This window comes from Phascolarctos cinereus, unplaced genomic scaffold, assembly GCF_003287225.1.
Source record: "Phascolarctos cinereus isolate Bilbo 61053 unplaced genomic scaffold, phaCin_HiC Scaffold_2;HRSCAF=192, whole genome shotgun sequence".
NCBI lineage: Eukaryota > Metazoa > Chordata > Mammalia > Diprotodontia > Phascolarctidae > Phascolarctos > Phascolarctos cinereus.
In genome coordinates, this window is record NW_027555625.1 from 291581 (window position 1) to 318592 (window position 27012).

The 27012-nt window shown below is 54.4% G+C and overlaps 2 protein-coding genes across 2 annotated transcripts; one reads left to right on the forward strand and one right to left on the reverse strand.

The window, feature by feature from the left end:
- The first annotated feature begins 213 nt into the window (after positions 1-213).
- MRPL19 (mitochondrial ribosomal protein L19) lies at positions 214-1978 on the forward strand. Its single transcript, XM_020977989.2, has 6 exons — positions 214-323; positions 593-677; positions 761-879; positions 959-1093; positions 1192-1373; positions 1450-1978. The coding sequence occupies exons 1-6, from the start codon at positions 248-250 to the stop codon at positions 1669-1671; spliced, it is 819 nt and encodes a 272-aa protein (XP_020833648.1). The 5' UTR covers positions 214-247; the 3' UTR covers positions 1672-1978.
- On the reverse strand, positions 1952-26545 carry GCFC2 (GC-rich sequence DNA-binding factor 2). Its single transcript, XM_078148899.1, is given in 20 exon segments — positions 1952-2261; positions 2363-2487; positions 3100-3246; positions 3573-3639; positions 6856-6954; positions 6956-7101; positions 7709-7830; positions 9016-9166; positions 9929-9961; positions 12830-13029; positions 18314-18441; positions 18726-19198; positions 19982-20284; positions 21558-21744; positions 22621-22736; positions 23259-23359; positions 24044-24237; positions 25046-25214; positions 25576-25668; positions 26274-26545. Coding segments are annotated over 20 exon segments (3159 nt in total). The 5' UTR covers positions 26458-26545; the 3' UTR covers positions 1952-2140.
- Positions 26546-27012: the final 467 nt, after the last annotated feature.

Genomic DNA, 27012 nt, shown 5'->3' on the forward strand with positions numbered 1-27012 from the left:
TTGACAGAACGACTGTCACGTCACAGCCTAATTTTGATGTAGGAAGTAAATGGAAACAAAGTAGCCGCTTTAGCCATACCGCTCTGGCTCCAGGATCAGCAGCGCCCCCACATGGCCATTCACGTAGTGGCAGCGATCACACGGTTACTACCTGGAGCGACCTTCGCGAAACGCAGTATCTGACCCTCAAAGGCCGCCATCGGATCGAGGTCATGTGCCAGGCTCCTCCTTTCCAAATTTGGGAAACATGGCGACTCTCATGGGCTTGTCGTCTGCGCTCCTCCGCCTCCGTCTCGGGGCTGTGCCGCGCGTGCCCGCCTGCCGTAAGACCGGGGCGGGGGGCGAGGCGGAGAAAATAGGGGCGCCCGTGCCCCGGAGGGGAAGGGGATAAGCGCTTCTGCCCCGTCCCCCTCCCCGTGTGATCTCTCCCCCCCCACACCCGACGCGGGGCCTCTGAGCCCTCCCTGCCCCCTCCTTGTGGCTCCCTCCCCCCCGACTCAGCGTCCCCCTGCCCCCATTCCCAGCCTTCCCCCCCACGCGGGGCCTCTCTGCCCTCCCTGCCCCCACCCACGCGAGATCTCCATCCCTTCAGGCTGCGTCTCCGGCCCTGGGAGTTTCCAGCCGCCCCCCAAGCCTGTCATTGAGGACAAGAGGCAGGAGCCGGAACAGGAGCGCAGGTGAGGGTGGCCTGGGTCCGAGAACTGGTTGTTTAGAAAATGATCCCGGGGCCCAGGACACCCACCAGCTTTGGCTTCTGCAGGTTCTTGAGCCCCGAGTTCATCCCTCCGCGGGGGCGGACAAACCCTCTCAAGTTCCAGCTGGAGCGCCAGGACATGCTGCAGCGGCGCAAGGTTCTGCACATCCCCGAGTTCTACGTGGGTACGTGGGAGTGTGGCTTTGGAGACCGCCAGCTAGCCAGTGTAGACGGGCCCTCTCACTCCTTTCTCCTCTCCCCCAGGGAGCATTCTGGCCGTCACCTCCTCAGACCCTTACGCTAAGGGGAAAAGCAGCCGCTTTCTGGGCATTTGCACCCAGAGGTCGGGCAAGGGCCTCGGGGCCACCTTTGTGCTCCGCAACACCCTCGAAGGCCAAGGTAAGTGTGGTCCCGGCTGGGCCAAGCTGACCAGCGCCCAGCGAGCTCCCTTGGCGTGCAGGTCTGCTGGCCCTGACCCCCTTCTTCTTGTCCCCAAGGGGTGGAGATCTGTTTCGACCTGTATAGCCCATGCATTCAGGAAATCCAGGTGATCAAACTAGAGAAGCGGCTGGACGACAACCTCATGTACCTCCGGGACGCCCTGCCTGAATACAGCACCTTCGACCTGGACATGAAGCCTGTGGCCCGGCCCCCCGGCCACGAGGTGCCCGTGAATGAGGTTGGTGGGTTCGGGGAGGGGGGGGTGAGGACGTCAGGCCTCTCCTCCCCCTCACACTGGACCCTCTTCCCTGCAGCTCAAGGTCAAGATGAAGCCCAGGCCGTGGTCCAAGCGATGGGAGCATCCCAAGTTCAACATCAAGGGCATCTGCTTCAACCTGTGCCTGACCGAGGACCAGGTGAAGGAGGCACAGAAGTGGAGCCAGCCGTGGCTGGAGTTTGACATGATGAGGGAGTACGACACCTCCAAGATTGAGGAGAAGATATGGGAGGAGATCGAGGCATCTCAGAGGTCCTGAGGGTGTTCCCATCCCCCATGGGTCAGTGCCAGGAAGGGGCCAATGTCAGAGGCCAGGTCTGTGCAGCGGGTCTTACCTCCCATCCCAGCCCACTCCCCAGCCTTCTCTGATGGAGGGTGACCCTCTGGTCCTCTCAGTGGAGGATGTGAGGAAGGCCTTTTACTGGCCAGGATGTCCATCCTGACTGACCAGAGCGACCCTCCCACCTGAAAGTGACGACCTGGCCTCACTATGCACATGACGCCCCCTCCTCCCTGATGAACCTGTGGCTCGCACACCAGCAAGTACAATAAACGTTTATTAAGCACCTACTGTGTGGCTAGACAATACACCAAGGGGGCAGGTGGTGACGAGGGTGGAATCAATCCTGCTTGGCCCTCCCCCAGTGGGGGAAGGGTCTGCACACCCACACCAGCAGGCACTCCGGGTGGGAGGGGCCTTGGGCCAAGGCTGCCCTCCGCCTTCCCCGTCACTGTGGCGCATTCACACATGACCTCAGCAGATCCAGCTGGTTTCTCTCCACAAAGGCTCGGGCCTGCATCAAAGCCTTCATTTTTACCAACAGAAGGACCATCTCTCCCACTTCAGACCTGGAGGCCGGAAGGCAGACTCAGCAGGATGGACAGACGGTGAGGGTCCCAGGCCTCTGTGCCTCCCTTTGGGGTCTGCCCGTGGGCATGCGAGCACTCACCCAAGCTCACTGTCATGGAGTTGCTGCGCTGCCTGCACCAGCGCGTTCGTGAGGCTGGCGAGCTGGGGAATGGAAGACCCTGCGTGCTGCTCACTGAACCAGCTTTTGGGGAGACTCTCGACCACCTGTCCAGCCACACAAGCTGCTCAGTGCTGCTCCCCGGCAGCGTCAAGCTGACCTTGTCATCCTTCCCAGGGTAATGTGGCGGGGCTGGGGCCACTGACCCTCCCTCAGCTCCAGCCCGGGTGCCAAGATGCCAAGCATCACAGATGAGGACACACCCACTGTGCCACCACCTCCTCCTCTCCCGTCAGTGGTCAGCTGCATCCTAGACACCTTGCCCTGGACTTAAAGACCCTCTGACCCCCACCACTGTCTCCTGAGTGCAGACTGCGTCTCTAGGCCACACTTCTCTTCGCTCCCTCCTCCACAAACCCCACCCCCTGCCCTGGAACCATCGTCCATGATCACTGTGCCTGGATGGGGTGAGCCAGCAGACTCCCTTAGCAGCTCCTCTCACCATCTCAACGTCGACGACTCTTTTGGCCCACAGTGACCCTTCCTGGCCCCCCCCCCGTCTCCTAGCAGTGTTGTGTCTCCATTAGAGCGTCAGCTCCTTCGTGGCTGGCACATGTTTATCCCCAGTACTCGGCACACGGCTTAACACGGGGCAGGTGTTTCTTACGTCCTTCCCTCCCATCCCTTCACCAAGCAATGGCTCGCCAAGGCCACCTCACCCTGCGGTACTTTTCAGCCACCCCTGGCCCAGGGCAGGCATTCGAGAGCCCAATGACAAGGTAGCGGTTCAGCAGCTTGTCCAGTACCAGCTCACGTAAGGCATCCTTCAGGATGAGGCCATCCCAGAGAAGAATGTTGCCCAAGAGCTGAAAGCAAACCCAAGGAGTCATGGGCATCCCAACCCCTGTGTGCCCTATTTCTGTAGAGGAAAAGGCACAGTTCTGACACACACACACAGCACCCCCACCCCTTATCTGACATGCCAGGGCATTGAGTCACATTTCACAGAACAAAGGTCTGTCAGAGCTGGGACCTCACAGGTCTGGTGTCTGAGGAGAAGGCCAGAGATCCCAGACCTCTCTTTACAAACCAAGGCCCCTCGGGCCCCACAAACGCCACCTGGGAGAGGAGGCCAGTGGCCATTCATAGAGGCACATCGTGAACAAGGGCATGCTGACATCCTCACACTCACCTGCACAGCTGACCAGAATTGCCGCTCCTGGAAGCTGGCGTGTGGTGAGGCTTTGTCCTCCACAAGCCTGGTCACCAAAAGGAAAGGATGAGGAGTCTACGTGAAAGCCACAGTTCCAGAAGCAAGACTCACTCAGCCTCAGACCCTGGTCCTCTCCTCTTTCTTCCAGTCTTGACCCTCCCTGTGGCTCAGGGACTCCCCACCTACCCAAGGAGCCCCCTGTGTTCTCAGGCAATGCCTGGCGCCAGCCAGCCATAGCTTAGGCATAGCACACACAGCCCTTCTTTTGCCATCCAATCCTATCCAGGGGGTTTGGTGTACCCAGGCACAGTGACAAGGCCTGGCTCCTCACGTGGGCACAGAGGTCACGAGAGTGTGCAGGCAAGATTGTGTGTGTGCATGCGTGTGTGTGTATAAAAACCTCTGAGAACAGAGAAATGAAATGAGCAAGACTGGACTCCACCACACAGTGAATGAATGGTTGCCAGGAAGCCTGTGATCAGAGACGAGTGACTTCCTTCTCTGCATCTTTTACCTCTTCTAAAAACCGGGAGGACGGGGGACGACTTCTTGACCTCTAAGGTCTTTTCTAGCTCTAAATTCTATGAAATGATTGGAATTTCATATGGGCTCATTACAAGCATTGATTAAGCACCTACTGTGTGTCATGCAATGGACTATGTGCTGGGGACACAAAGGCAAAGGACAATCCCTGCCCTCAAGGAGCTCACAATCTAACGTGGTTTCCTGTCGAAGGGGGGATTTTAGCTGGGACTTGAAGAAAGCCAGAGAGGTCAGTAGTCAGAGAAGAGGACATAGATTGATGGGGGACAGTCAGAAGATGGAGGGTTTTGTTCATGGGACAGCCAGGAGGGCAGGGTCACTGGATCAAAGAGTAGGGGCGTGGGGAGTCAAGTGTAAGAAGACTGGAAAGGTAGGAGGGGGAAGGTCATGAAAGGTTTTGAAAACCAAACAAAGCATGTGGTATTTGATCCTGGAGGTGACAGGAAGCCACTGAAGCTCTGAATAGGGCATGACATGGTCAGACCTGTGCTTAAGGAAGATCAGTTTTGATGGGGGATGAACTAGAGGGAGGAGAGACTTGAGGCAGGCAGACCCCCAGCAACTATTGTAATAGTCCAGGTGTGAGGTGATAAAGATCTATACCACAGTGAGGGTAGGGTCAGAGGAGGGAGGGAGGCATATAGGAGAGATGCTCCAAAGGTGAAATCGACCAGAGAGGGGGGAGAGATGAAATCAACAAGGGATGCTGCAGAGGTGAAATTAACAGGCTTTGCCACCAATATGGATATGGGCAGGTGAGAGATAGTGAGGAGTCTAGGGTGACTCCTAGGTTGGGAGCCTGGGGGACTGAGAGGATAGTGGTGTCCTTGATGGTAACAGGGAAGGTGTGTACGGAGGGTTTAGGGAGAAAGATGATGGGTTGTCTTTTGGACATGTTGAGTTTTAGATGTCTAGTGGATATCCACTGTCTGAAATGTCTGAAAGGCAACTGGAGATGAGATTGGAGGCTAGCAGAGAGTTTGGGAAGGAAAAGGTTTTGAGAATCATCAGGATAGAAAAGGTCATTAAGCCATGGGAGCTGATGAGAGCAACTCGTGAAGCAATCTAGAGGAAGAGAAAAAGGCCCACGACAGAGCCCTGAGGGACATGTGTGGTTAGAGAGCATGATCTGGGGGAGGATCCAGTGAAGGAGACTGAGGAGGAGTGGTCAGAGAGGGAGGAGGATCAGGGGTATCACAAGAAAAGTGAATGAGTAAAAGTGTCCAAGGCTGCAGAAAGGCTAAGGACAATGAGGATGGAGTAAAGACCACTGGATTTGGTGATTAGAAGACCACTGGTATTTATAGCAACTCTTTTTGTGGTGACAAAGAAATGGAAATTGAGGGGATGCCATCAACTGGGGAATGGCTGAACAAATTGTAGTATATGATTGTGATGGGATATTATTGTGCTATAAGAAATCATGAGCAGGTGGATTTCAGAAAAACCTGGAAAGACTTACATGAAATGATGCTGAGTGAAGTGAGCAAACAAGAACGTTGTACACAGTAACAGCAACATTGTGCAATGGCTGACTTTGTTAGACTTAGCTCTTCTCAGCAACACAATGATCCAAGACAATTCCAGAACACTTATGATGGAAAATGCTATCCAGCTCCAGAGAAAGAGCTATGGGGCCTGAATGCAGATTGAAACCTATTGTTTTTGCTTTTTTTTGGTTTTTGTGGCTTCTCCCTTTTGCTCCATTTCTTCTTTCACAACATGACTAATGTGGAAATATGTTGCCATAGTTGCATATGTATAACCTATATCAAATTGCTTGCTGTTTTGGGGAGGAGAGAGGGAAAAGAATCGGAACTCAAAATCTTATAAAAATTAATGTTGAAAATTGTCTTTACATGTAATTGGAAAAAATAAAATACTATTTACAAAAAAAAAGGGGTGTCTTAGGTCTTACTATTCCAGCATCTCAGATTAAAGAAACCAAAGTGGGCAATGAATATATCGCTCACTCAGGAAGCTTTTATTTTTTATATTATATTTATGATCATCTTTACTTTCAAAAACAAAAAAACACCAATTATAATAAAGCTAAAATAAGATCATTGGTGACTTTGGAGAGAGCAGTTTTGGTGAAATGATGAGGTCAGAAGCCAGAATGTAAGATGTCAAGCACTGACAGGGGAGGCATCAAGTGTAGACGGCCTTTTCAAGGAGTTTAGCCACAAACAATTAGTGGAAATGGAAGGGTAAAGTGAGGGTTTTTTCAGGATGGAGGAGACATGGGCATGTCTGTAGCCAGGAGGGAAGGAGCCAGTAGAGAGGGAGAGATTGAAGATAAGTGAGGAGGGTATGACAGAGTGGGCACACTGTTGGAGGAGGAGGGATGGAAGGTGATCTTTCAAGCAGGAAAACAGGCAGACTTTGGTCAGAAGGAAGGTGACCTCATCATGGGAGACAGGGGAGAAGGAAGAGAGAGGAGCAGAAGACACCTGACTGACAAGAGATGAGGAAGAGGGGAGAAGGAGCTCATGGCGAACAGCGTCCATTTTTTCTGTAAAATATGAGTCAGGACGTGAGCTGAGAGGGTGGGGGAGGAGAGCCCCGGGAGGTCTGGAAAAGCTTCAGTGGAAAGTGGGAGAGTTGGTAAGGTGGGGGGCGGGGGGTCAGGGAGCTTAGGCCACCAAGCTCACCCCAGCACGTGGTCCTAACCAAGTCTATGCACTAGAAACATCATTCCTCCTGCACCAGTTCTTACCTTTTTGGATAGAGGGGAATAAAGACGTCTTCCTCAACCGCCTTCTTCAATCTTGAAACGACTGAGTCCATCAGCTCCTGCTGTTCAGAGGCTAAGACCTCAGTAACTTAAGAAAGCCACAGAGAAGGTCCCTGGTGGTGCCTTAGGTTGCGCTCCCTGGCCTAGGGGGATGCCGGACTCCAGACTCGCCCTCACTTCTTTGGAGTATTCTGAACCCAGGTTCCTCCCTATGTCCTCCTTCCGAGGCTGAGTGAGGAGGTAGGAGCATCCCACTGCTGTGTTCTGTGAAACCCCACTGAAAGCACGCCCCCCTCCCCTGGCCCCAAGCCCCCCCAGCTCACTGGATACTGGGCCCTGGGGGGGAATCAGCATGTGGGGCCTCCGAGACCTCTGAGGTGAAAGCCCCAGAGCCTGCTGTCCCCTTTGACAGCGTGCAGACAGCCAGCCCCTTCTCTCTCTTTCCTGGTAGCTGGTTTCCCCGTCTGTCTTACTCTCCCCATCACCTCTGGCCGCCTCAGTCCTCCTCTCTCCCCCAGGCCCTACAGTCTAGCCAGAATGACCCCCTTAGCCTCCGTGCCTTGGCACCAGCTGGCTAGCCATTGGTCCTTACCACCTCTATGGCCAAGAAGCCGGGCTGCCATTCCAGGCTCTGCTCAAACACCACCTTCTACAGGAAGCCTGCCCTGATCTTGCCAGCAGCTCAAAGTAACCCTGTACCTATTCTGTGTCTACCTTTCTGTGTCCTCACTGCCTCCTGCCCTGGCTCCCCATGAGCTCTCCTGGGGCAACGAGGGAAACCTCCACCAATCTAGGGCCCCGTAAGGGGTCCTCTGGGTGTGCAGGGCCCACAGACCTGAGTGGCATGACTCCTTCTGCCTCGTGTGGCTGCACAAAGGCCAAGGATCTCCCTACAGTGCTGCACGAGGCTTCTGGTCTGCGACGTGGACACAGGGTCCCAGAAGAATCTGACAAAAACTGACAGAGACGTCCTGTCGGTGGCCTGGCACAGAAGGAGGCGGAGTCTCCATATCCCTGGCCCGGCCCTGCTCCCACCCAGGCCCTCAGGAAGTGCTGGCTGATGCACACATTAATGGCCTGGTCCTTTCTTCCCAGGATGTGATGTTCTATGGCTGAGGAAGCTACCTCCATGAGGGCATGGGCGGTCTGGCCTCCAAGAGGCAATGGGAGCATCCCAGCTCACTGCTGATACACATCAGTGACACAGATAGGCAGACCACCCCCTCATTCCATCACCAGAGGGTCAGACTCTGGGCCAGTGAAGGGAAGCTAACTGACCAAGGCAGGGTACACTAGAGTGAGAAGAGGCCAGGAAAAAGGAGGAAACTAGAGAAGTTTGGGGGAACTGCCCAAGAGTAAACAAGCTGGGGCCACAAAGGTCGCCCAGCTAGCTCTGTGGCCAGGCAAAGCGAGCAGGGCATCCCAGACGAGCCATTCCTCAGGCTGCCAGAGATGTGTGAGGCAGCGAGTACCCTGAGCACCCCCTTCAGTGGGCACCCAGTTGGCACAGTGCTAGGCACCGTGGTCTCTGCAAGGGGTCTCAGTGCAGGGGAGCCCAGCAGCACCCAAGTCAAGAAAGGGCCTGCCTGCCCTTGGCGTCAAAGGTGGCGCCCGCCTTGGATGGGTCCCTTCAGGAAAGTCTCTAATTAAGAGGGCCTGAAATGGAGTATGCCCTCAAGACCTGTCTGAGCCAGGGACCCAAGCAAACCACACAGTTCTGCCTTGCCCCGAGAGGTGCCCACTGGACAGCTCAGGGGCCATCATGGCCAATGCCAGAACGCAAGCAAAACTGGTGGCAGCCAGGGGTGCTGGCTAGACCCCCAGAGACACGCCCTAGCCTAGGGGCAGGTAACCCCAATTGTACTTGGTGCTCCCCACACTGGGTCTGTGGGTAGTCCACAGCTGAGGCCCAGAAGCCCAGGGCTCACAGGCTGACTGCTGGCCTACACCCATGGGCCTTGGCTGCCCAGACCATGAGGCAGCTGGTTTTCTAAGAAAACCACCGGGAAAGGAGGGAATACAGGCCATGCATGAGCACTGATTAGGTACCACCTGTGGATCACCGTGTCTGTGCTGGGGGCAATGGAGGCTTCAGCATCAAGGAGAGCCCCCGGGTTGGTGTCTGGGGCAAACACACGGTACCTGTGATGTGTGGCAGGACAGTCTTCTCCAGAGCAGCTGGCAGGATCTCTCCATCAGGGCTCTGTTCCTCACTCTGGGCAGCTGCCCCACTCTTGGCGAATCCCTCCAGGGACTGGAACCAGGGCATGCACTGCAGACTGACACAGTTCGGCTGAAGAGGAAACAAAACGGGAGAAATACCAGACCTCAAGTGGAGTCTGACTGGCCACTCTAAGCATCAGATATCCACACTCACGTCACCAAACCTGGCGCACCGAGCCAAGAGGACCGAGTTTGAACGCTCCCTTACACACTGCTGAGCTGAGTGACCCAGGGCAGGTCACTTCACTTCTCCTGGCCTCAGTTTCCTCAGGGGTAAAATGAAACAAAAAGAGTCTTTCCAACTTCCCAGGATTGTTGTAAGGAGGAAGCTAGAGCACTGATTATCAGCTCTTCTCAAACCCCAGCCCTGCAGATGGGGCCGGAGCCCTCCCTGGCCCGTACAGTGTGTACCTAAGACAGTACCTCTGAATGGTGCCAGGCCCACCTGGCCCATTCTGACCCCCAATTCACCCTCTTTCTCCTTACTGGGACTGCTTATCTCCATGGTCTCAGAATGCCATTCTTCTTGGTCAACCAATCAGTTAATAAATATTTATTAAGCACCTACTATGTGTCAGGTGCTGTGCTAAACACTGGGGATACAAAAAGGGGCAAAAGACAGTCCCTGCCCTCAAGGAGCTCACAATCTAATGGGGGAGACAACATGCAAACAAACAGACAGAAAGCAAGCTATATAAATGGGAAATAATGAACAAAGGGAAGGCACTGGAATGAAGAAGGGCTGGGGGAGACTTCCTGTAGAAGGCGGGATTTTAGGTTCCGATTCCTTAAGAGTCTGGCCAATAATGCAGATTCTTAAAATCATGCCCACCTTGATCAGTGTTCCAATAAACTTTGTCCTTGGCTGGAAAAAAAAAAGATGGGATTTTAGTTGGGACATAAAGGAAGCCAGGGAGGCCAGCAGCTGAAGCAGAGGGAGACAGTAGCAGAAATGAGAGACAGAGAAAATGCCCAGAGCCAAGAGATGGAGGATCTTGTTTGTGGGACAGCCACGAGGCCAGGGTCACTGGATCCAAGAGTATATGGCAGGGGATATAAAGTGTAAGAAGCTTGAAAAGGTATGAGGGGCTAGGTTTCAAAGGGCCTTGAATGCCAAGCAGAGCATTTTGTGTTTGACCCTGGAGGCTGGGGTTTACTGAGTAGGGGGTATGACATGATCAGACCTGTGCTTCAGGAAGAATAATTTGGTGTCTAAATGGAGGATGGACTGAACGGGAGAGAAACTGTACACAGCCAGACCTCCCTCCCCAGAAGCTACTGTCATAGTCCAGGTGTGAAGGGATAACGGCTTGAACCAGGGTTGGGGTAGAGTCAGAGGAGAGAAAGGGGCATGTGGGAGAGATGGTGCAGAGGTGAATCAACCAGAAATGCTGCAGTGGTGAAATCTACAAGAGATGCTGCAGAGGTGAAACAGTCCAGAAATGGTAGAGGTGAAAGTGACCAGAGATGCTGCAGAGGTGAAAGTGACCAGAGATGCCGCAGAGGTGAAAGTGACCAGAGATGCCGCAGAGGTGAAATCAAGAGGCCTCTGCACCATATTGGATGAGGGGAAAGTGAGGGAGAAAGTATAAGGAACCCAGGATAGCTCCTAGGTTAAGAGCCTGAAGGACTGGAAGGATGGAAACAGCTAGGCAGCACATTGGATAGTGTTAGGTCTGGAGTCAAGGAAGACCTGAGCCAGCCTTAGACATCTACTAGCTGGATGACCCTAGTTATCAAGATCACTTAACCTCTGTCTGCCTCAGTTTCCTTAACTATAAAATGGGAAGAATAATAGCACCTACCCCTCAGGGCTCTTGTCAAGATCAAACAAAATCATAATTGTAAAGCACTTAGCACAGGGTCTGGCACACAGTAGGCACTATATAAAAGCTAGCTATTATTATTATGGTGGTCCTCTCAATAGTAATAGGGGAGTTTCAAAGACAGAAGGGTTTTGGGGGAAAGATCACGAGTTCTGTTTTGGACACGTCGTATATGAGGTATCTACTAGACAACCAGTTGGAGATGCCTGAAAGGCCATTGGAGATAAGAGGCTGGAGGTCAGCAGAGAGACTAGGTCAGGTGAGGTGGATGTGAGAATCACCTGCACAGAGATGGTCATTAAATCCAAGAGAGCTGATGAGATCACCAAGAGAAGTAGTATAGAGAGGGCCTACGTCAGAGCCCGGGAGACACTTACTTTGACCTGGATGGAGAAGCATTCAAATATGGAGAAAGAGAACAGGAGAGAGGAGTGTCAAGAAATTCTAGAGAGAAAATAGCCAAGGAGGCCACTGGATGTGGGGATTAAGAGATCGTGTTTGGGTTTGTTTTTTTCTCTTGGAGTAGGGGGAGGTTGGCAAGGGAAAGAAGGAAGACCTGAAAATAAAATATAATTTAAAATTTGAAAAAAAGACCATTGATAACTGTGGAGAGAGAGGTTTCAGCTGAAGGATGGGAGGGTGAAGGGTCAGAAGCCAGGTGGCAGTTAAGGAGAGGGCGGGCAGAAGGTTGGGGGCCATGGTGTAGATGGCCTCAAGGAGTTTAGCCACGAAAGGCAGGAGAGACATTAGATGATACCTAGGGAGGACGGATGGACCAAAGGGGGGTTACCAAGGCTGGGGGCAGGAGGGAAGCAGACAGCAGAGAAGGAGAGAATGAAGATACAGGACAGTGGGACAACAGAGGGGGCGATCTGCTAGAGGAGGTGAGATGGCATGGGATCGCCCATGCAGGGAGCAGGCTTTGCCTTGACAAGAGGGGGCACCTCACAGTGTGAGACAGGAGTGAGCTCCATGAAGGTACAGTCTATCCCCTCTGTCTCTGACAGACCAGGACCACACCAAGTGCTGGATACATGCCTGCCCGGACCCTTCCCCGGACCCTTCCCCAGACCCCAAGCTGCCCCACCAAGGCTCCGTCTGTCATCTCTAGGGTCAAGTGCAGTGTCTTAGGCCTGAGCTCCCAGCCCCACATCACCCTTGGTCACAGGCCACATGCATACACAGTCACTGGGCCCTTCTCACTTTTCCCCCATTTGCATCCTGACCCCTGTTCAGTGTCTCAGCCACAAAAAATCCCACAAGGGGTCCTTCAGCCTTGGTTGGCGGCTCTCCAGGTCCCACGTTCAGGTCTGGCATCCTGCGTCTTCCCTCCCAGAACTCATGGTACTGGTCTCTGGGGCCAGGACCCCCCATTCAGAGACGTGAAGATGGTTCTATGTCCCCCCAAGCCTTCTCTCCTGCCAGCTCAACATCCCTGGCTCCTTGGGCTGATCCCCACTTGACACAGACACCCTCCAGACGATCCCTGACCTTGCTAAATGGTATGTCCACAGCTGGATCACGTTGAAGGCCTTTCCCATCCTCTTTGGAATTTCCACAGCAATCTCAGCTGGTCCAATTCACTTTGCACCTAGGTTTGAACTCATCCCCTACTGAAATCCTTTTCCCACTTCACTCTTCCTTTGTCTGAGCTGCCGGGGCTCAGGGCCCCAGGCCCAGGGTCTCCGCCCTGCCTCTGGCCCCTCCAGGAGCACCTGGCTGGGAAATACCTGTTATTTCATTCTGAGCACTATTCATGCCTCTCTGATCTCAACAGCTGGCCGAGGCCAGAGCTGCATGCAAGCATGGGGGAGACAGGGAGCCCCCCCAAGAGATCCAAGCCCAGCTTGAGTGCAGATCCCTGTGGACACCACCCAATCGTCATGTTCCTCAGGAAGCATAAATACCTTCAGAGGATTCCAATCCAACATCTGAATCCTTATGAAGGGACTAAAAAGTTTGGGCAAGCAGAGACTGGCATAAGCTTCATGATAGGAATCAGGAAAGCGTTCTCGCCATTGCTGGAATTTCAGCAAAATCTTCTGGACATCAGAAAATTCCTCATTGACATCTTCGAAAACACTATGGCAGCTTCGTAAAATAGCCCCTGCAGAATCAAAGGGCAAAGTCAGATGGGTCACGAGGGAGAAGAGCAAGGCAGTCTCCTCAGGTACGACACCCCTCCGTCTCGACCCCACCCCAGCCTGCCCAGAGACTTGGGGAGCACCATCACCATGTCCACACGGGTCCATCCATTTCAGAGGCCTCCCATCACCACCACCACCCACAAAGCAAGAGAGTGGTGCTGCCCCAGAAGGTGGGACCACGCCTACAATCGGCACCAAATGTTCAGAAATAAACAGGATCCCTCCAGGATTTCTCCAATGTGCACCCCCACACCTGAGGGTCTCCTAATTGCCAAACCAGGAGTGTCCTAAGCAGCCATGGCTCCAAAAAGGCAAAGACCAGGAGAATGGGGCAGAGCCAAGAAGGCTGAAGAGCAGGAAGAAGTACAGAGTCCCTCCCCATCCTCAAAGACCTGGAAAACTCACCAGCCTGAGTCAAGAAGTCCAAGGAAAAGTTCCCAGGGAGACAAGAGGCCCCAAGAGACTGAGGCCAGGCCTGGCCAGGAGGGCACTGGGCAGAACCTTCCAGCCCAAGGATAACACCAGAGGCAGCCTTCCATGCCAAGGAGCAGCCAAACAGGAGCAAGTCCAGAAGCAAACACAGCCGGGCCTGACACCCGGGAAGGCAAGAGCTCCGGGCCTCCAGCCGGCACAGCTGAAAGCAGCAGCAGCTCACTGGAGTTCCAGCTAGGACGCGCCCACAGATGTGTTACTCAGGCCCAAACCCTGGTCAGGGCAGCAATCGGACTTTAAAAACTCCCAAGTCCCCAGTCTGAGTTGTCCCTGGGAGTCTGAGTTAACGAAACACTCAATACCCAAGGAAGCAGCAGTGGGACCAGGCCAGATTTTCCCTCCAGAAGTATACAGAGCCTGGGCCTAGTATCAAGTCCAAAATCAGGAAGAATCCCATCACAAAGAGCTATTATGGTGATAGAGATGGTCAGGATACAAACCCAGAAGAGGAGGACTCCAAAACACCTACAAGTAAGACCTCAAAGAAAAACATAGCTTGGGCACAAATTCATTTAGACTTCCTGGAAGGGATGAAGCAAGAGTCTTACAAAAGAGTTTAAAATGCTTTTACATGAAATGTGCACACTGGAAGACAAACTTAGAAAATAAATAAGAAGGGCAGAGCCGAGTGGTAAAGGGAGGCAATCCCCACCCCACCCCAAACTCAACCAAAAAGACCTAGAAAATGCACCAGACTGAATCCTATGGGGAAATCCAAGAAAAAAGTCACAGTGATTTTTTCCAGTTCAGACTGGCCCAGAGAGACCATAGAGAGGTCTGAGGACTGTGCAGACAAGGCCTGGCGCAGAGAACAGGACAGAAGGTGGGAGCCGGAGCAAGCAGGGGCCCCAGAACCATGCCAGGGTGTGAATTGGCCTCTTTTGTCCACAACCCAGTTCCGGGTCACAAGTCCAGGCTGGACTGACAAGAGGGCCCACGCTGTACCACACCCTCTACAGCGATCTCATACCCTAGGCAGTAAGTATACTGAGAGGGAAGCCATGTTCAGAAAACCAGCAGCAACAGTGTGGCTTGGACCCTCAGGATCACAGCAAGGTCTCAGTTTCAACCTCTAACCCAGTCTGATGCTTGCAGAAGAATAACCAGGGCAGGAACCCCAGACCAAGGTGGAGCCGGCAATTCCACCCCTCTGAGTAGCAGAGCCTCCCAGCTTGCCTACAGGGGCTGAGCCCAGCCTCATCTACTCCTATTCAGACCCAAACCTGGTCAGGAACTTGCAGAGTTCAGAGCAAGTGGGCAGCAGTCACACTGAGTCCTGGATCCGACCACTCTGGGGGTATTTTATGCTCACAAGTCCGCAGCCTGAGCTGTCCTTGAGATACTAGAATACTACAACACTCAACACCCCAGCAAAGGAGCAACAGAACCAGCGCAGAGCCTAGTCCTAATATCAAATCCTACTTCAGGAAGTAGGCTGAGAGAACTGGCAAACAAAAAAGAATCCCACCTTAATGAGCTATGATGGTGGCTGGGATGTTTAAGACACAAATGCAAAAGAGAATTACTTCAAAACATCTACAAGCAAAGCCTCAGAGAAGAAGACAGCTTGGGCACAAACTCAACTAGAATTCTTGGAACAGATGAAAACAAAGTTTAAAATGTTTTTTGACAACAAAATGAAAGCACTAGAGGGAAAAAAACTAGAAAAGAAATGAGAGCTATGGAAATGAGAAAGAACTGGAAAGGTATTAACATAATGGCACAAAAGGCAACAAACTCCCTGAAAAGTGGAACGAACCAAACAGAAGTCAATGGCTCCAAGAGGCAACAGGAAACATTCCAATAAAGTCAAAATACTAAACAGAACATTGAAAAAAATGCAAAAACAACTGATCTGGAAAATAGATCAAAGAGAAAAAGATTTAGGAATCACTGGACTATCTGAATGACATGACCAAAGCAAACAAACAAACAGAGCCTGGACATCCTATTTCAAGGAATCTTAAAGGAAAATTGTCCAGAGCTCTCAGAATCAGATGGCAGAGAGGAAAGAATAAGAGCCTACTAGTCACCTCCCGAAGAAACCCCAAAGTAAAAACTCCCAGGAAGATGACAGATGAAGCTAGAGCCTCCAGATCAAAGAACAAATCCTGCAAGCAGCCAAAGAGCCACAGCAAGGATCCCATGTGACTCAGCAGCCACCATCATAAAGAAAAGGAAAGCTTGGAATATGCCTTTCCAAAAGGCAAAGGATATAGGCCTATAAGCCAAGAATAACCAACCCAGTGAAATAGATCATAATGCTACCAGGGGATGGAGGTGGAGGTGGGGGGGAATGGACCTTTAATGAAATAGAAGATTTCTGTGTATTCCTGAGAAAAAAGATCACAGCTGCAGAGAATTTTTGAAGTTCAAATACAGGAGTGAAGAGAAACATAAGGTAAAAAAGAACAAACAGTCATAAGGAACTAACTATAGATAATCAATCAATGAATCAACATTGAAATGCCCATTATATGCCAAGCACTGTGCTAGGTGCTAAGGATACAAAAAGAAGCAAAAAATAGTTCCTGTCTTCAAGGAGCTTACTATCTAATAGGGGAGATAACAAGCAAACAAAAATATACAGACAAGCCACTGGCAGGGTAAGCAGGACAAAATTAACAGAAAGAAGAGAGGTTGGGGAAGACTTCCTGTAGAAGGTGGGATGCTAGCTGCAACTTCAGGAAATCCAGGGAGGTCGGCAGTTGGAATGAAGGAGGGAGAGCACTCCAGACATGGGGGATAGCCAGAGAAAAGACCTAGAAGCAGAGGGAAATGGAGGCTCTTGTTCACAAGACAGTCAGGAGGCCAGCGTCACTGCATCAAAGAGTACCTGTCCGGGAGTCAGGTAAGAACACTGGATAGCTACGAGGGGAATCTGGGTCGTGAAGGGCTTCGAATGCCAAACAGAGCATTTCATATTTGATTCTGGAAGCCAAAGGCAGCCACTGGAGTTTACTGAGTTGGGCATGGGGTGTGTGTGACATGATCAGAATTGAGATTTTGGAAAAGGATTGTGGTGGCTGATGGAGGATGGACAGGAGTGGGGAGAGGCTAGAGGCAGGCTACTAGTCCAGACGTGAGGGGATGAAGGCCTGCACCAGGGTGGGGCCAGCGTCGTCACAGGAGAGAAGGGGGAAGGAGGCATATAGAGAGATGCTGCAAACATGAAAGCAACCAGAGATGCTACAGAGGTGCAACTGACGGGTCGTGGCACCGTGTTGGATATGGGGGCACGAGCCCGGGAGAAAGGCAGGAAGCCAGGATGATTCCTATTTACACTCACACAGACCAGCGAGACACACGTCCCCTCATCCCCATTGGGGGTCACAGACGAGTCCAATGAGACAAAAGGCCTAGCCGTGGCTCCAACGTGTCTTAATTACAGCAAAAGAAGAATGAGAAAAGAGGAGAAGAGGGGCTGGGGGGAGGGAAAGGAAGGTCAAGGAAAATTATCAGGTACTTGGGGTGCCGAAGCAGAGCGCCACACAAACCTGCAGGCAGGGCTCATACTGGAACCTCACGTTCATCTGAACACACACACACTATACATGTATGCACATACACAATATACCACATACACCTACATACATACCACACACATACACATACCACACATGTACATATACACCACATGCACATATGTACACAATTCACACAGACTCCATATATCTTCAACTATATACACCACATATACATACACAGACACACTGCATACACACACGTATACACAACACATGCCTCCCCATATACACGAATTTACCATATGCACACACACTCCACATACACATATACCACATACCCCACCACACACACACACACTCTCCCATTTATCACCCCTAACACACATACCCATCACACATACCACATACCCACACCTCACAAGTGCATATATACATACATTCACATATACCCCACACACATACATATACACATTCACACACATATACCCCACACATGTACACATACTCACACATGCCATATACACATAAACCATATACATTACATACACCACATTCCCACACCACACATACACAAATATATACATACGTGCCTATTTACACTTGTACACGTACATACATATACACCCCACTTACACACACATATACATACACACATACACACACACACACACACACACACACACACAAAACTGGGTACAGAAATACATTTGACTAAGCAGGGGAACCGGAAGGAAAGGGGAGAAGGGAAACAGGTGAAAGAAGGAAAGTGTCCTAAGCCAAAAAAGTCTAGCCCCAAATGCGCAGCAGCATCTCTCTGGGCATTGGCGGACCAGCTCTCCATTCACACTCACTCTGAAGAAAGGAGGGTGAGGAGGGTTCTAGAGAGTGTCAGGAGAACCAGGGGACAGTAACCCGGTGATTAGAGGAATGGCCAGCCAGGATTCCCAAGGACTCGAGGGGACACGTGGGCAGCCTACCACCCACCGGCTGGCAAGAGAGGACACAAAGGGACACAAGGGACACGTGTGTTGGACGTGGCCAGCAGGCAAAGTTTTGCTGCTTGACTGGATGTGTTTGTAAGAGCGGTTCTGTTTCTCTTTCTTTCTCAATTGGAAGGGGGCAGAGAGGTAGAGAAGGCAGGCTTCTGCTGACTGATTGAAAAAATAAAATTGAATTAGCATGTTTAAAAGAAAAACAAGCCAAACTACCGGAGGAGCAGGCAGGCAAGGAGCTAGGTGGAAGAGTTTCATGGAAGCGCATGCCACCATGGACAGTGAGCACTGACCTTGCCTTTCCCGGAAGTTGGACCCCTCTGATGGAGACATGCTGTCGCTGTCATTGTCACCATCGCTAGACATGTCTTCCTGATGCTGGGACATCCCCGAACTCTCCCTGGCTTGTCTTCTTCGCATCCTGCATTTTATAACAACTATCACCCTTTCCTCAACAAGGGACAAAGAGCCGTCTCAGAGTTGGAGAACAACCATCTGTCCACAAACCTCGGAACCCTACCACGCACTGCCCAGGACACCCTCCCCCAGCTCTCCTGCCCTGCCTCTCAGGAGCTCCCCTGTGACTTCAGAACAGAATCACAATGCTAAGAACACCTGAGAGAAGACGCCATCAGAGTAATGCCAGGGCTGTGAGCCTGTGCCCGCGGCAGCAGGTGGGCTCGGGCTCAGGCTCCACTAGGCTACCTGCGGGCAGCAGCCTCGTCTGGGAGTTTCTGGGCGCCAACATCCTCTGCCAAGCTGCCGGGAGCTGGGGCGTCGTCCATCTTTCTGGCTAACGAATGACAAAGAGCATAGCGCAGAGCCCCATCCACCCCACCATCAGGCCTGTGAGGCTCCTCCTGGCTCCGCTCCCTGCAGACCCACGCTGACCCCCTGGAGCTAGAGGAGCCCAGAACAGTCTCCGTCTGCCTCCCTCTCTCTCCCTCCCTCTTCTTCCCTCCACCATCAGAGTGCTCTGAGCTTGGGACATGAGGACCTTCCTCACCCCAAGCCTCCCGAGGCCACGCCCTGCCCCTTCTCAGGCTTGGGTCCCTGCTCCCACGCCTCTGGAGGGATGTGGATCCCCAACTGGTCCTGGGCACGTTTGCTGTAATCTGGAGTGGAGCCCCTTCAGGGAAACTCAGAAAAGCCCCTGTTTCTGTCCCTGCCCTCAGTAGGATTCAGGGATGCTGCCTAGTGGCAGAGGCATCCAGAATAGAACTCATGGCCTTCCCACCAACCACCTCCTCCCAGGAGTCAGTCTGGGCTCCCCATCCAAGATGGCGCCAAGGCCTGAGCTTTCACCTCAGCAGCACCTCTTGGACATGCCCCTCCTCACGCCTGGACTATGGCAGTTGCTGCTGGAGAGGTCTGTCTGCCAAGAGTCTCCCCCCACTCTCATCCATCCTCCATTCAGCCCCCAAAGGGATTTTCCTAAAGTGAACATCTGCCCACATCTCCCCCCACCTTGTCCCCCCCGCCCCACACACACCCTAAACTCCAGGGGTCCCCTATGGCCCTCAGGATCAAACACAGACTCATCTGTCTGGCCCTCCAGGCTCTTCACGACTAGGCCCTAAACCCACCTTATCCTACACAATTCCCCTTCATACCTTCCCCACTGGCCACATGCTCCTGCCTCCCCTCTGGTTTCCTCAGGACTCATGCGGTCACCGCTGACCCCCTCCCACCTCCCCCACCCCCTGCTGCCAGGTCCTTCTCCTGCAAAAATTACCTTGTCTCTACTTTGAATCTGCTTCTATCTGGCCCCTGGCCCTTCACTGGGACTCCGAATGGGGCCGTCTGAGTGATCAGTGAGTGACTCACCGTGCAGGGCCCAGGAAGCCCCACCCGTGTGCAGCCGATGAGCCGAGGCAACTGGCCTGCCAAGCATCTGCTGCATTCTAAGCCCCATGACCCTACCCTCACAAACATCCTGGGAGGAGAATTTCTAGCCCTCATCCTACAACCGAGGTCAGAACCTTAGCAACATCCAACTTAAAACTCAGTCTCCATTGTTTTAAAGTGCATAAGCTTTGTTTTTCACCCACACTAGAAGCACTTGGCTTGGAGTCAAAAGGGCCTCCCTGGGACACATGTGGCAAGACTCTCCACGCCAGGAGCACCCCATCCACCTCACCTGCCAGTCGCTGTAAGTGCATGGCTTCCTCCTGTAACTCTGCCTGCCGCCGCTTCAGGGAGGAGGCAATGCGTTCTTGAAGGAGGGAATGCATGGCTGACTCTAGCTGCTGAATGACCATGATCTGAAACATCAGACAACAATCAATCAGAATAAAAAGGCAAACAGCAGCGGGAACTTGGGAAATGTACAAAAAGAGGCGTTCCTTCACTAACAACAAGAACCAGGGCCCACAGGAAGACCCGGCTTCGAACAAGTAAGGGAACAGAACCCAGGTGGGAGGAGCCGGCTAGACATGCACATCAGTCGTCAGCCCCCAGCCACGCTGCAGGTGTCACCAGCCACAGCCTCCTCTGCCAGCCAGGCCTCCACTGCGAGCCAGGCCGCAGTTCAGGGGCCCTTATTTCTAATGTGCTTTATCAGAGACAGAGTCAGCGCACATAAACTCCCCAAGAGGGCTCCTCTGCCAGGCCGGCACACGTGTTCGGGGTTAGCGGCACTCTCTGAAGTCTACTTTCTGGGTTCCTCGTTGTCTACGTGGACAGCAGAGTTTCCCAAGGATTTCTCGAATAACTTTGAGTCCCTGAGTGGGACAGACTAACCACCCTGTGGGCCGCGCTGCTGCACATGCTCACTGCCTCCGTGCCGTCCCCAGCCCAGCCAGCACCAGTGTCCCTAGCATAGGATGGAGTTTTTTCCCTTGTCTGCATCACACATGCAGTCAGTTGGGTCAGGCCTGTGAACACCTGCTCAGGACCACATTTTTAAATGCATAAAATAGAACACGTGGGATTACAAAAGAAAGCCAATTATACTGAAACATGGTGATCAAAGTATTTAAAACACAAGTTTATGGAGCCCTGGTTAAGAACCCCTGCCCCTCCCTGGTGAATAGCAAAGAGCCACCCCATCTGAGACCCCTGAAAGTCTATCCCACACTCAGAACAGAGCTTAGCGACACGAAGCCACAAGACAGGAGCACGGGGCTGAGTCAGGGCTTTAAATCAGGGCTTTAAAATCCCCTCTGAGGCCTCTTCTGCAGCATGGGAGGGGGCCTTGGGGGGCCCTTCCAACCCTATGATCATCCAAGCTCAGCCAGGCCCATAACCCTCAACCCCAAAGCCTCAGTTTCCCTCACCTGTAAAATGGAGATAATTCGCCGCAAGGCTCACCAAAGTGTGCCCGGTCCCTGCACTAACAGGGCTGAGACTCCGGCACCCAGGTGGCAGCCCCTCCCTCACGTGCCAGAGCTGATGGCCAATCTAAGGACTCCAGCAGCATTCTCATGGATGGGCTGACCCTTAGAAGCCAACAGAGACCCTGGGAGGGGCCTCACAAAGACACCTCCAACCACCTCTCCCAGCCAGGGCCAGGGGCCCAGGAAGCATGCCCCATACCTTCTCACTGAGGCAGTCGACCAGGGCGGCCAGGTAGGCCTTCAGGCCCCTGTAAAAGGCACATGTGGGAGCCGGGTCAGGCACTTTCTCTAGGTCCGCGATGGTGTTCTTGGCACTGTCCCTGTCCTGCAAGACTCTCTCGTACTCCCTCTGGTGGGAATGGTGCACACCCTCCAAGGATGCCAACCTAAACCCAGGGACCAGAGGCCAGTAACTCAAATGCTCTTCCCCCACTGTTGGCAACCAGCAGATGGCCCAGCTGAGCATGGAGTAAGGCAGAGGGGTCTGAGGGTTCCCCACAGCATCTCATCCTGCTGGGGACATGGACACGCAGCCTGTCTCAGAGCTATTGCTGTCTCACTCTCATGGCCTGGATCCCTTCATACCCTGCCTTGGTGACCTCCCTGGCTCTAATCCCTATATGTTCCCCCACATGCCCCTCCCCCTGCCTCTGATACCTTCATGCCCCCCCCTTAGTGACCTCTCCCCCAGCTCTGATCCCTTCACGCCCCCCCCTTAGTCCCCCGGCTGTGATCCCTGCATGCCTCCCCCTTCATGTCCCCCCCACCTTTGATGCCTTCGTGTCCCCACTCAGTGACCCCTCCCCCATCTAATCCTTACATGCTCCCCCTTAGTGACCCCTCCCTGGCTCTGATCCCTTCAGGCCCCCCCCTTAGTGACCCCTTCCCCAGCTCTGATCCCTGTACACCCCCCACTTCATGTACCCCACCCCCGCCCCTGATGCCTTCACGCCCCCCCTTAGTGACCCCTCCCCCGGCTCTGATCCCTTCATGTCCCCTCCTTGGAGTCCCCCCCACTCTGATCCCTTCATGCCCCCCTTAGTGACCCCTTTCCCAGCTTTGATCCCTTCATCCCCTGCCTCGGTGACCCCCCCGTTCTGATCCCTGCATGCCCCCCTTAGGAACTCCCCCCCATTCTGATCCCTTCAGGCCTCCCCTTGCTGCCTCCCCCCGCCCTGGTTCTGCACCATTCAGCTGCTCCACCAAAAGGCCCCCACGTATCTACACATGGTAGTTCTCTGAGCATTCTGGACACCACTTACCGGCTACTGAGCTGTTTTTTGATGATTTCCAGGTTCACGGGGGGAAAGGACACAGGCCCGTCCAGGGTTCTCTTCACCACATGACGGTTCTGCACCTTGAGGCCAGGGTCAGGTGCCTAGCACAGGCAGAGAGCACAAAGGTCCTTTCCCAAGCCCCTCCCAGCATGAGGAAGAAGGCCCATGTGCCTTGGAGCTAACCTCCCTTCCTCAAGGCCCAGAGTATGGTCCCCACCAAGCCAGCACCACCTTCTCTCCTGGGCAGGAGTTGGGGGCAATGGGTCTGTGACCTCGTGGGACACTGTCAGACTCCGCTGACGTGGCAGGTAGTTTCACCAGCCTGTTTTTTCTTTCTTTCCTTGTTTTTGGTTATAAGAACAGCTCTCTGGGCAGGGAGAGACAACGGGAAATGCCGGGGATCTAGAATGCAAAGGTGCCCATAAACAGGGGAAAAGTATTTGTCAAACTGAATTAAATCTATCCATGGAAGAGAATGTGGAAAGCTAGGCAAAAACCCTTCACTGAAATGAAAATGGCGGGAAGGGGCCCCCACGCCAGTGGGACAGTGCCCATGGTGGTTACAGGCATAGCCTTCACTCCCAGGAAGGCCCTCCCTCAGGCCACCCACCAGGCACACATACCACGTCTGTGACTCGCAGGGCCTTCCTCATCTGCTGGGCCTCCCAGACATCCAGAGCCTCCCCCTCGGAGCCCCCCTCCTCCTGGCCTTCACTGCTGGAGGCTAGAATGAAGAAGAAAGAGCTCGGGAAAGCCCCATCCCTCGGACCTCTGCCCGGGCCTCAGCCCCTTGCCCACTCGTACCGCCCCTCCCCCCCCCAAGTCCCTGCCCCTCCACCAAGCCCCACAGCTCCCTCTTTCTTCCTGTAACACAACATCTCAGTCACCAAGTCTGGGCCGGGCCAGGGCCCCCCACCACACCCCTCTTCTGCTACAGGCATGATGCTGCATGACTTCCCCCAACAAGATTCAGTGCAAAGGTACTGAGTCTGAAACCAGAGGGCCTGGGTTCAAATCTTGCCTGTGACACCTACATCAGACCTGCGTAACCTTGAGTGGGTCACCTCCCTGGGCCTCTGTTTTCCTCCCCTAAATTGAGGAATGGAGTCATATTTACAAGAGGAGGCATTCCCCAGCCACTAAATGGGCAAAGGACAGGTATCGACAGAGAGCTGCAGAGGAATAACACCAGTTAAAGTGCCCTCTGAGGCTCTGCCTCACGCCCATCAGATTGGGACACTCACACCCTGTTGGTGTAGCTGCGGCTTCACAGGTCTGCAACAAGGACCCATGCCCACCCTCGGTCCTAGGCGCACCCTAAGGAAACCAAAGAATACAGAAACGCCCACTGCAGAGCGTCAGATGTGAGCACCAGGGAAGGGGACGGATTCCCAAGGGAGGCCCTCACCTGCTTCGCCAGCCCCCCGCAGTCTCAGCATGTGGATCCCCATTCCTCTGGGGGTGGGCCCGACGTCAGAGTCGGTGTCGCTGCTCCCCTTCTGATCCAAGACATGGTCCCACGGCCTCTCGCTCAGTGGGAGGTAGTCCTCTTGGGCCGTGGCCCCCCCTGCCGCTGCCTTCGGGTAGGGTTGGCGAGGCTGCCTGTGACACCAAAGACCAGCAGCGTCAAGGACCCTGGTCCGGTTGATGGCAGACCCCCTGCAGAGGACCTGGGCCTCCTCCGGGCCGAGGCTCCATCTCCCGCACACAGAGCCCGCCTGCCCAGAAATCATTGCCCTCCTTTCCTTCCCGGCACACAGGTGACCCTGCCCTGAGCACTCTCAGCCGGCGCTGCAGGCTTCCCCACTCTGGTTCATGCTCAGAACCAGCCGCAGCACCCCTGGGCCACCCACGGCCGGCCGAACCGCTCTGCTGAGGAGGTCCCAGACGACCACCCCCTGCCTGTGTCTGCCCTCAGAAAAGAGCCTCTCTCCTGCTTTCACTTCCCAAAGACTGCCCAGCCCCCTCCCCTTCTGGTCATCCCACCCCCCAGGTCACAAGCTAGCCAGAAGGCGGTGCAGGCCCCAGGAGAGGAGGTACCAGGTGACCTCATGGCCCTAAATCTATGGCCTCTGCTCTGTGTCTTCTCTAAAATGGCCCCCACGGTCAGGGGTGCCAAGGGTCGGGGAGAGTCCCTGGGCCACCCAGCCTGGGCATCATCCCCCAGCCAGGTCCAGGAGGAGGAAGCTTTGGCCACACTGAGGACTGACCCATCAGAAGACTCAGAACTGAGGGCTGTCCGTGGCCCCAGGGACCTCGCACTGGCCCTGGTCTGTCCCATGCTTCAGCATCGCTGGGCAGGCACATCAGTTCTGCAGGGGACCCCAAATGGGGAGTGCCTCGCATCAGACTAGGAGCTCCTCGAGGTCAGGCTGTCTTTTCTCTGAATGCCAGGTGACCACCAACTAACCACGACCCCAGGACTGGTCCCTGGGGGCCCTGCAGGCTAGGCCACGCACCTGACCAGTCATCCTGCAATCCTGGGGAAAAAGATGCCTTGCCAGACGAGCCGCTTCCCAAGAAGTCACGGGCTTCAGCTTCAGTGTCCTTGTCCTCACAGGGAGTAGCAGGGTGAGACTCTGGGGGTGAAGCAGAGGAACCACAATCCTGGTTAGCCCCAGGCACCCAGAGGGTGAGGACCTCAAACAGCTCAGTCTGATGGGGGGGGGGGGGGCCCAGCCTCAGTGAGGCCAAGACCAGCCAAAACTGGGGCCCTCCCAAGTGTCTGTGCCCTCCTTGGCAGGATGAAGCAGATTGCAACCTCTCCCTTCCCTAGCACATAGCACAGCACACCCTGACCTCAACCCCGAGGCCACTCAGACCTCCCCAGGGTGGACCACCATCTACAGCCGGTCCTGGAGCGCCCCCGCCCCATCCCCTCAGCCAAGCCTCTCCCTCCTCCAGCTTCCATTAGGGGTTAGAGCAGGAGCGCTCACCCACCGGAGGAGCCGCCATTCACTTCTGGAGAACTGGAGCAACTTTCAGATGCGGCCCTGTGCACATCTGGAGGGGCAGGTCCAGACCGAGAGGTGCCTGGAGACAGAGTGGACAAGTAGAGCCATGCCCCTCGCTGGATGGAAAGGGAACCTGAGGCAGCGCAGTGTGGGGTGGGACTGGAGATTGTGTCCTGACAGTCTGAGAGCTATGGGGCAGGGAGGCCAGGGCTGGGAGGGGCCCCTCGCTTGACAGATGGGGAAACTGAGGCAGTGTGTTGGGGGGGATCTGGAGAGGTGTCCAGGGGCTATGGAGGCCATGCGGGCAGAGGGGCAGAATGGGGGGTGGGGAGGTTGGGGTGTGTCTGCGTAATGACCCTAACTTGCCAGAAAAGGAAACTGAGGAAGGGGTGATAGGCAGACCCGCTCCATCCTTTGCCCCGCCCGCATAGCCTCAGTTTCCTTCTCCCTATAACCAGGTGAGGGACCCCTGTGTCCGCATCCTCACACAACCCACGTGCGGGGCCTCTCCCCACAGAATCGATGAGATCATGCATCCACAAGAGAAGCATGTCGAGGAAAAGAGCTCTCGGACCTTGATTGACTTTCCCTGACGCTCCCAGGAGCACCACGGTTGCGCATGCGCCAGAAATCCCCGCGCAGGCGCGGCCACCCACCCAACCCCAAGGCTGCCCCAACACGTACCTGTGCGGCGCGAAGTTGCCCATACATGGGCGCGGCCTCGACTCCGCGGAGCCCCGAGTGCGCGCTCGGAAACGCGGCCACCGAGGCCCAGATCAGGGCTAGGCCCAGGGTCAGAGTCGGGGTCAGAGCTGGAGCCGGAATCTGCCTTGCGCTGGCGGAAGTTTCGCGGAGGTCGCTGAGACATAGTCTACACTATGCGCCGGCGCGAAATCGTCTTCGCTGGTTCCCGCTCCCCGCAATCTGAATAAGACACTTTCCGAACGAGGCGCCTGCGCAGTGGGCCCGCACGCCATTGGCCGGCGGCCCCGCGTGGCTCCGCCCCCGCATCATCCGTTCCCCAGCCCTGGGGGCCTTACTCCTCTCTGGTTGTGCAGCACACTGAGGGTTCTCCTGGCAGGGAGGACAGCGCGAGCAAAGGCCCAGGGGCGGGAGATGGAGTCTTCCTCACCTCAGTTCCAGCCTATCATCCTCCTCCCTCCAACGAAAGTGCCCGCATCAAAGTAGCCAGGCATCTCCCAATTGCCACTCTGATGATTGTGCCCCCCACCTCCCTGTTGCCACGGTTAACCACCTGGGGTTGGTGGGGAAGCAGAGAAAGCTGCTGCAAGCTGGGGGGTGGAGTTCGGGGGGCTGGGAGAGAAGTTGGGGCCCCCAAGGTTCGGGCTGAGCCTGGAGTCAGGCCACTTCAACTGCATGTGGCTGGAACCTGACTCCCACCTTGACCGCTCATCATTGATGG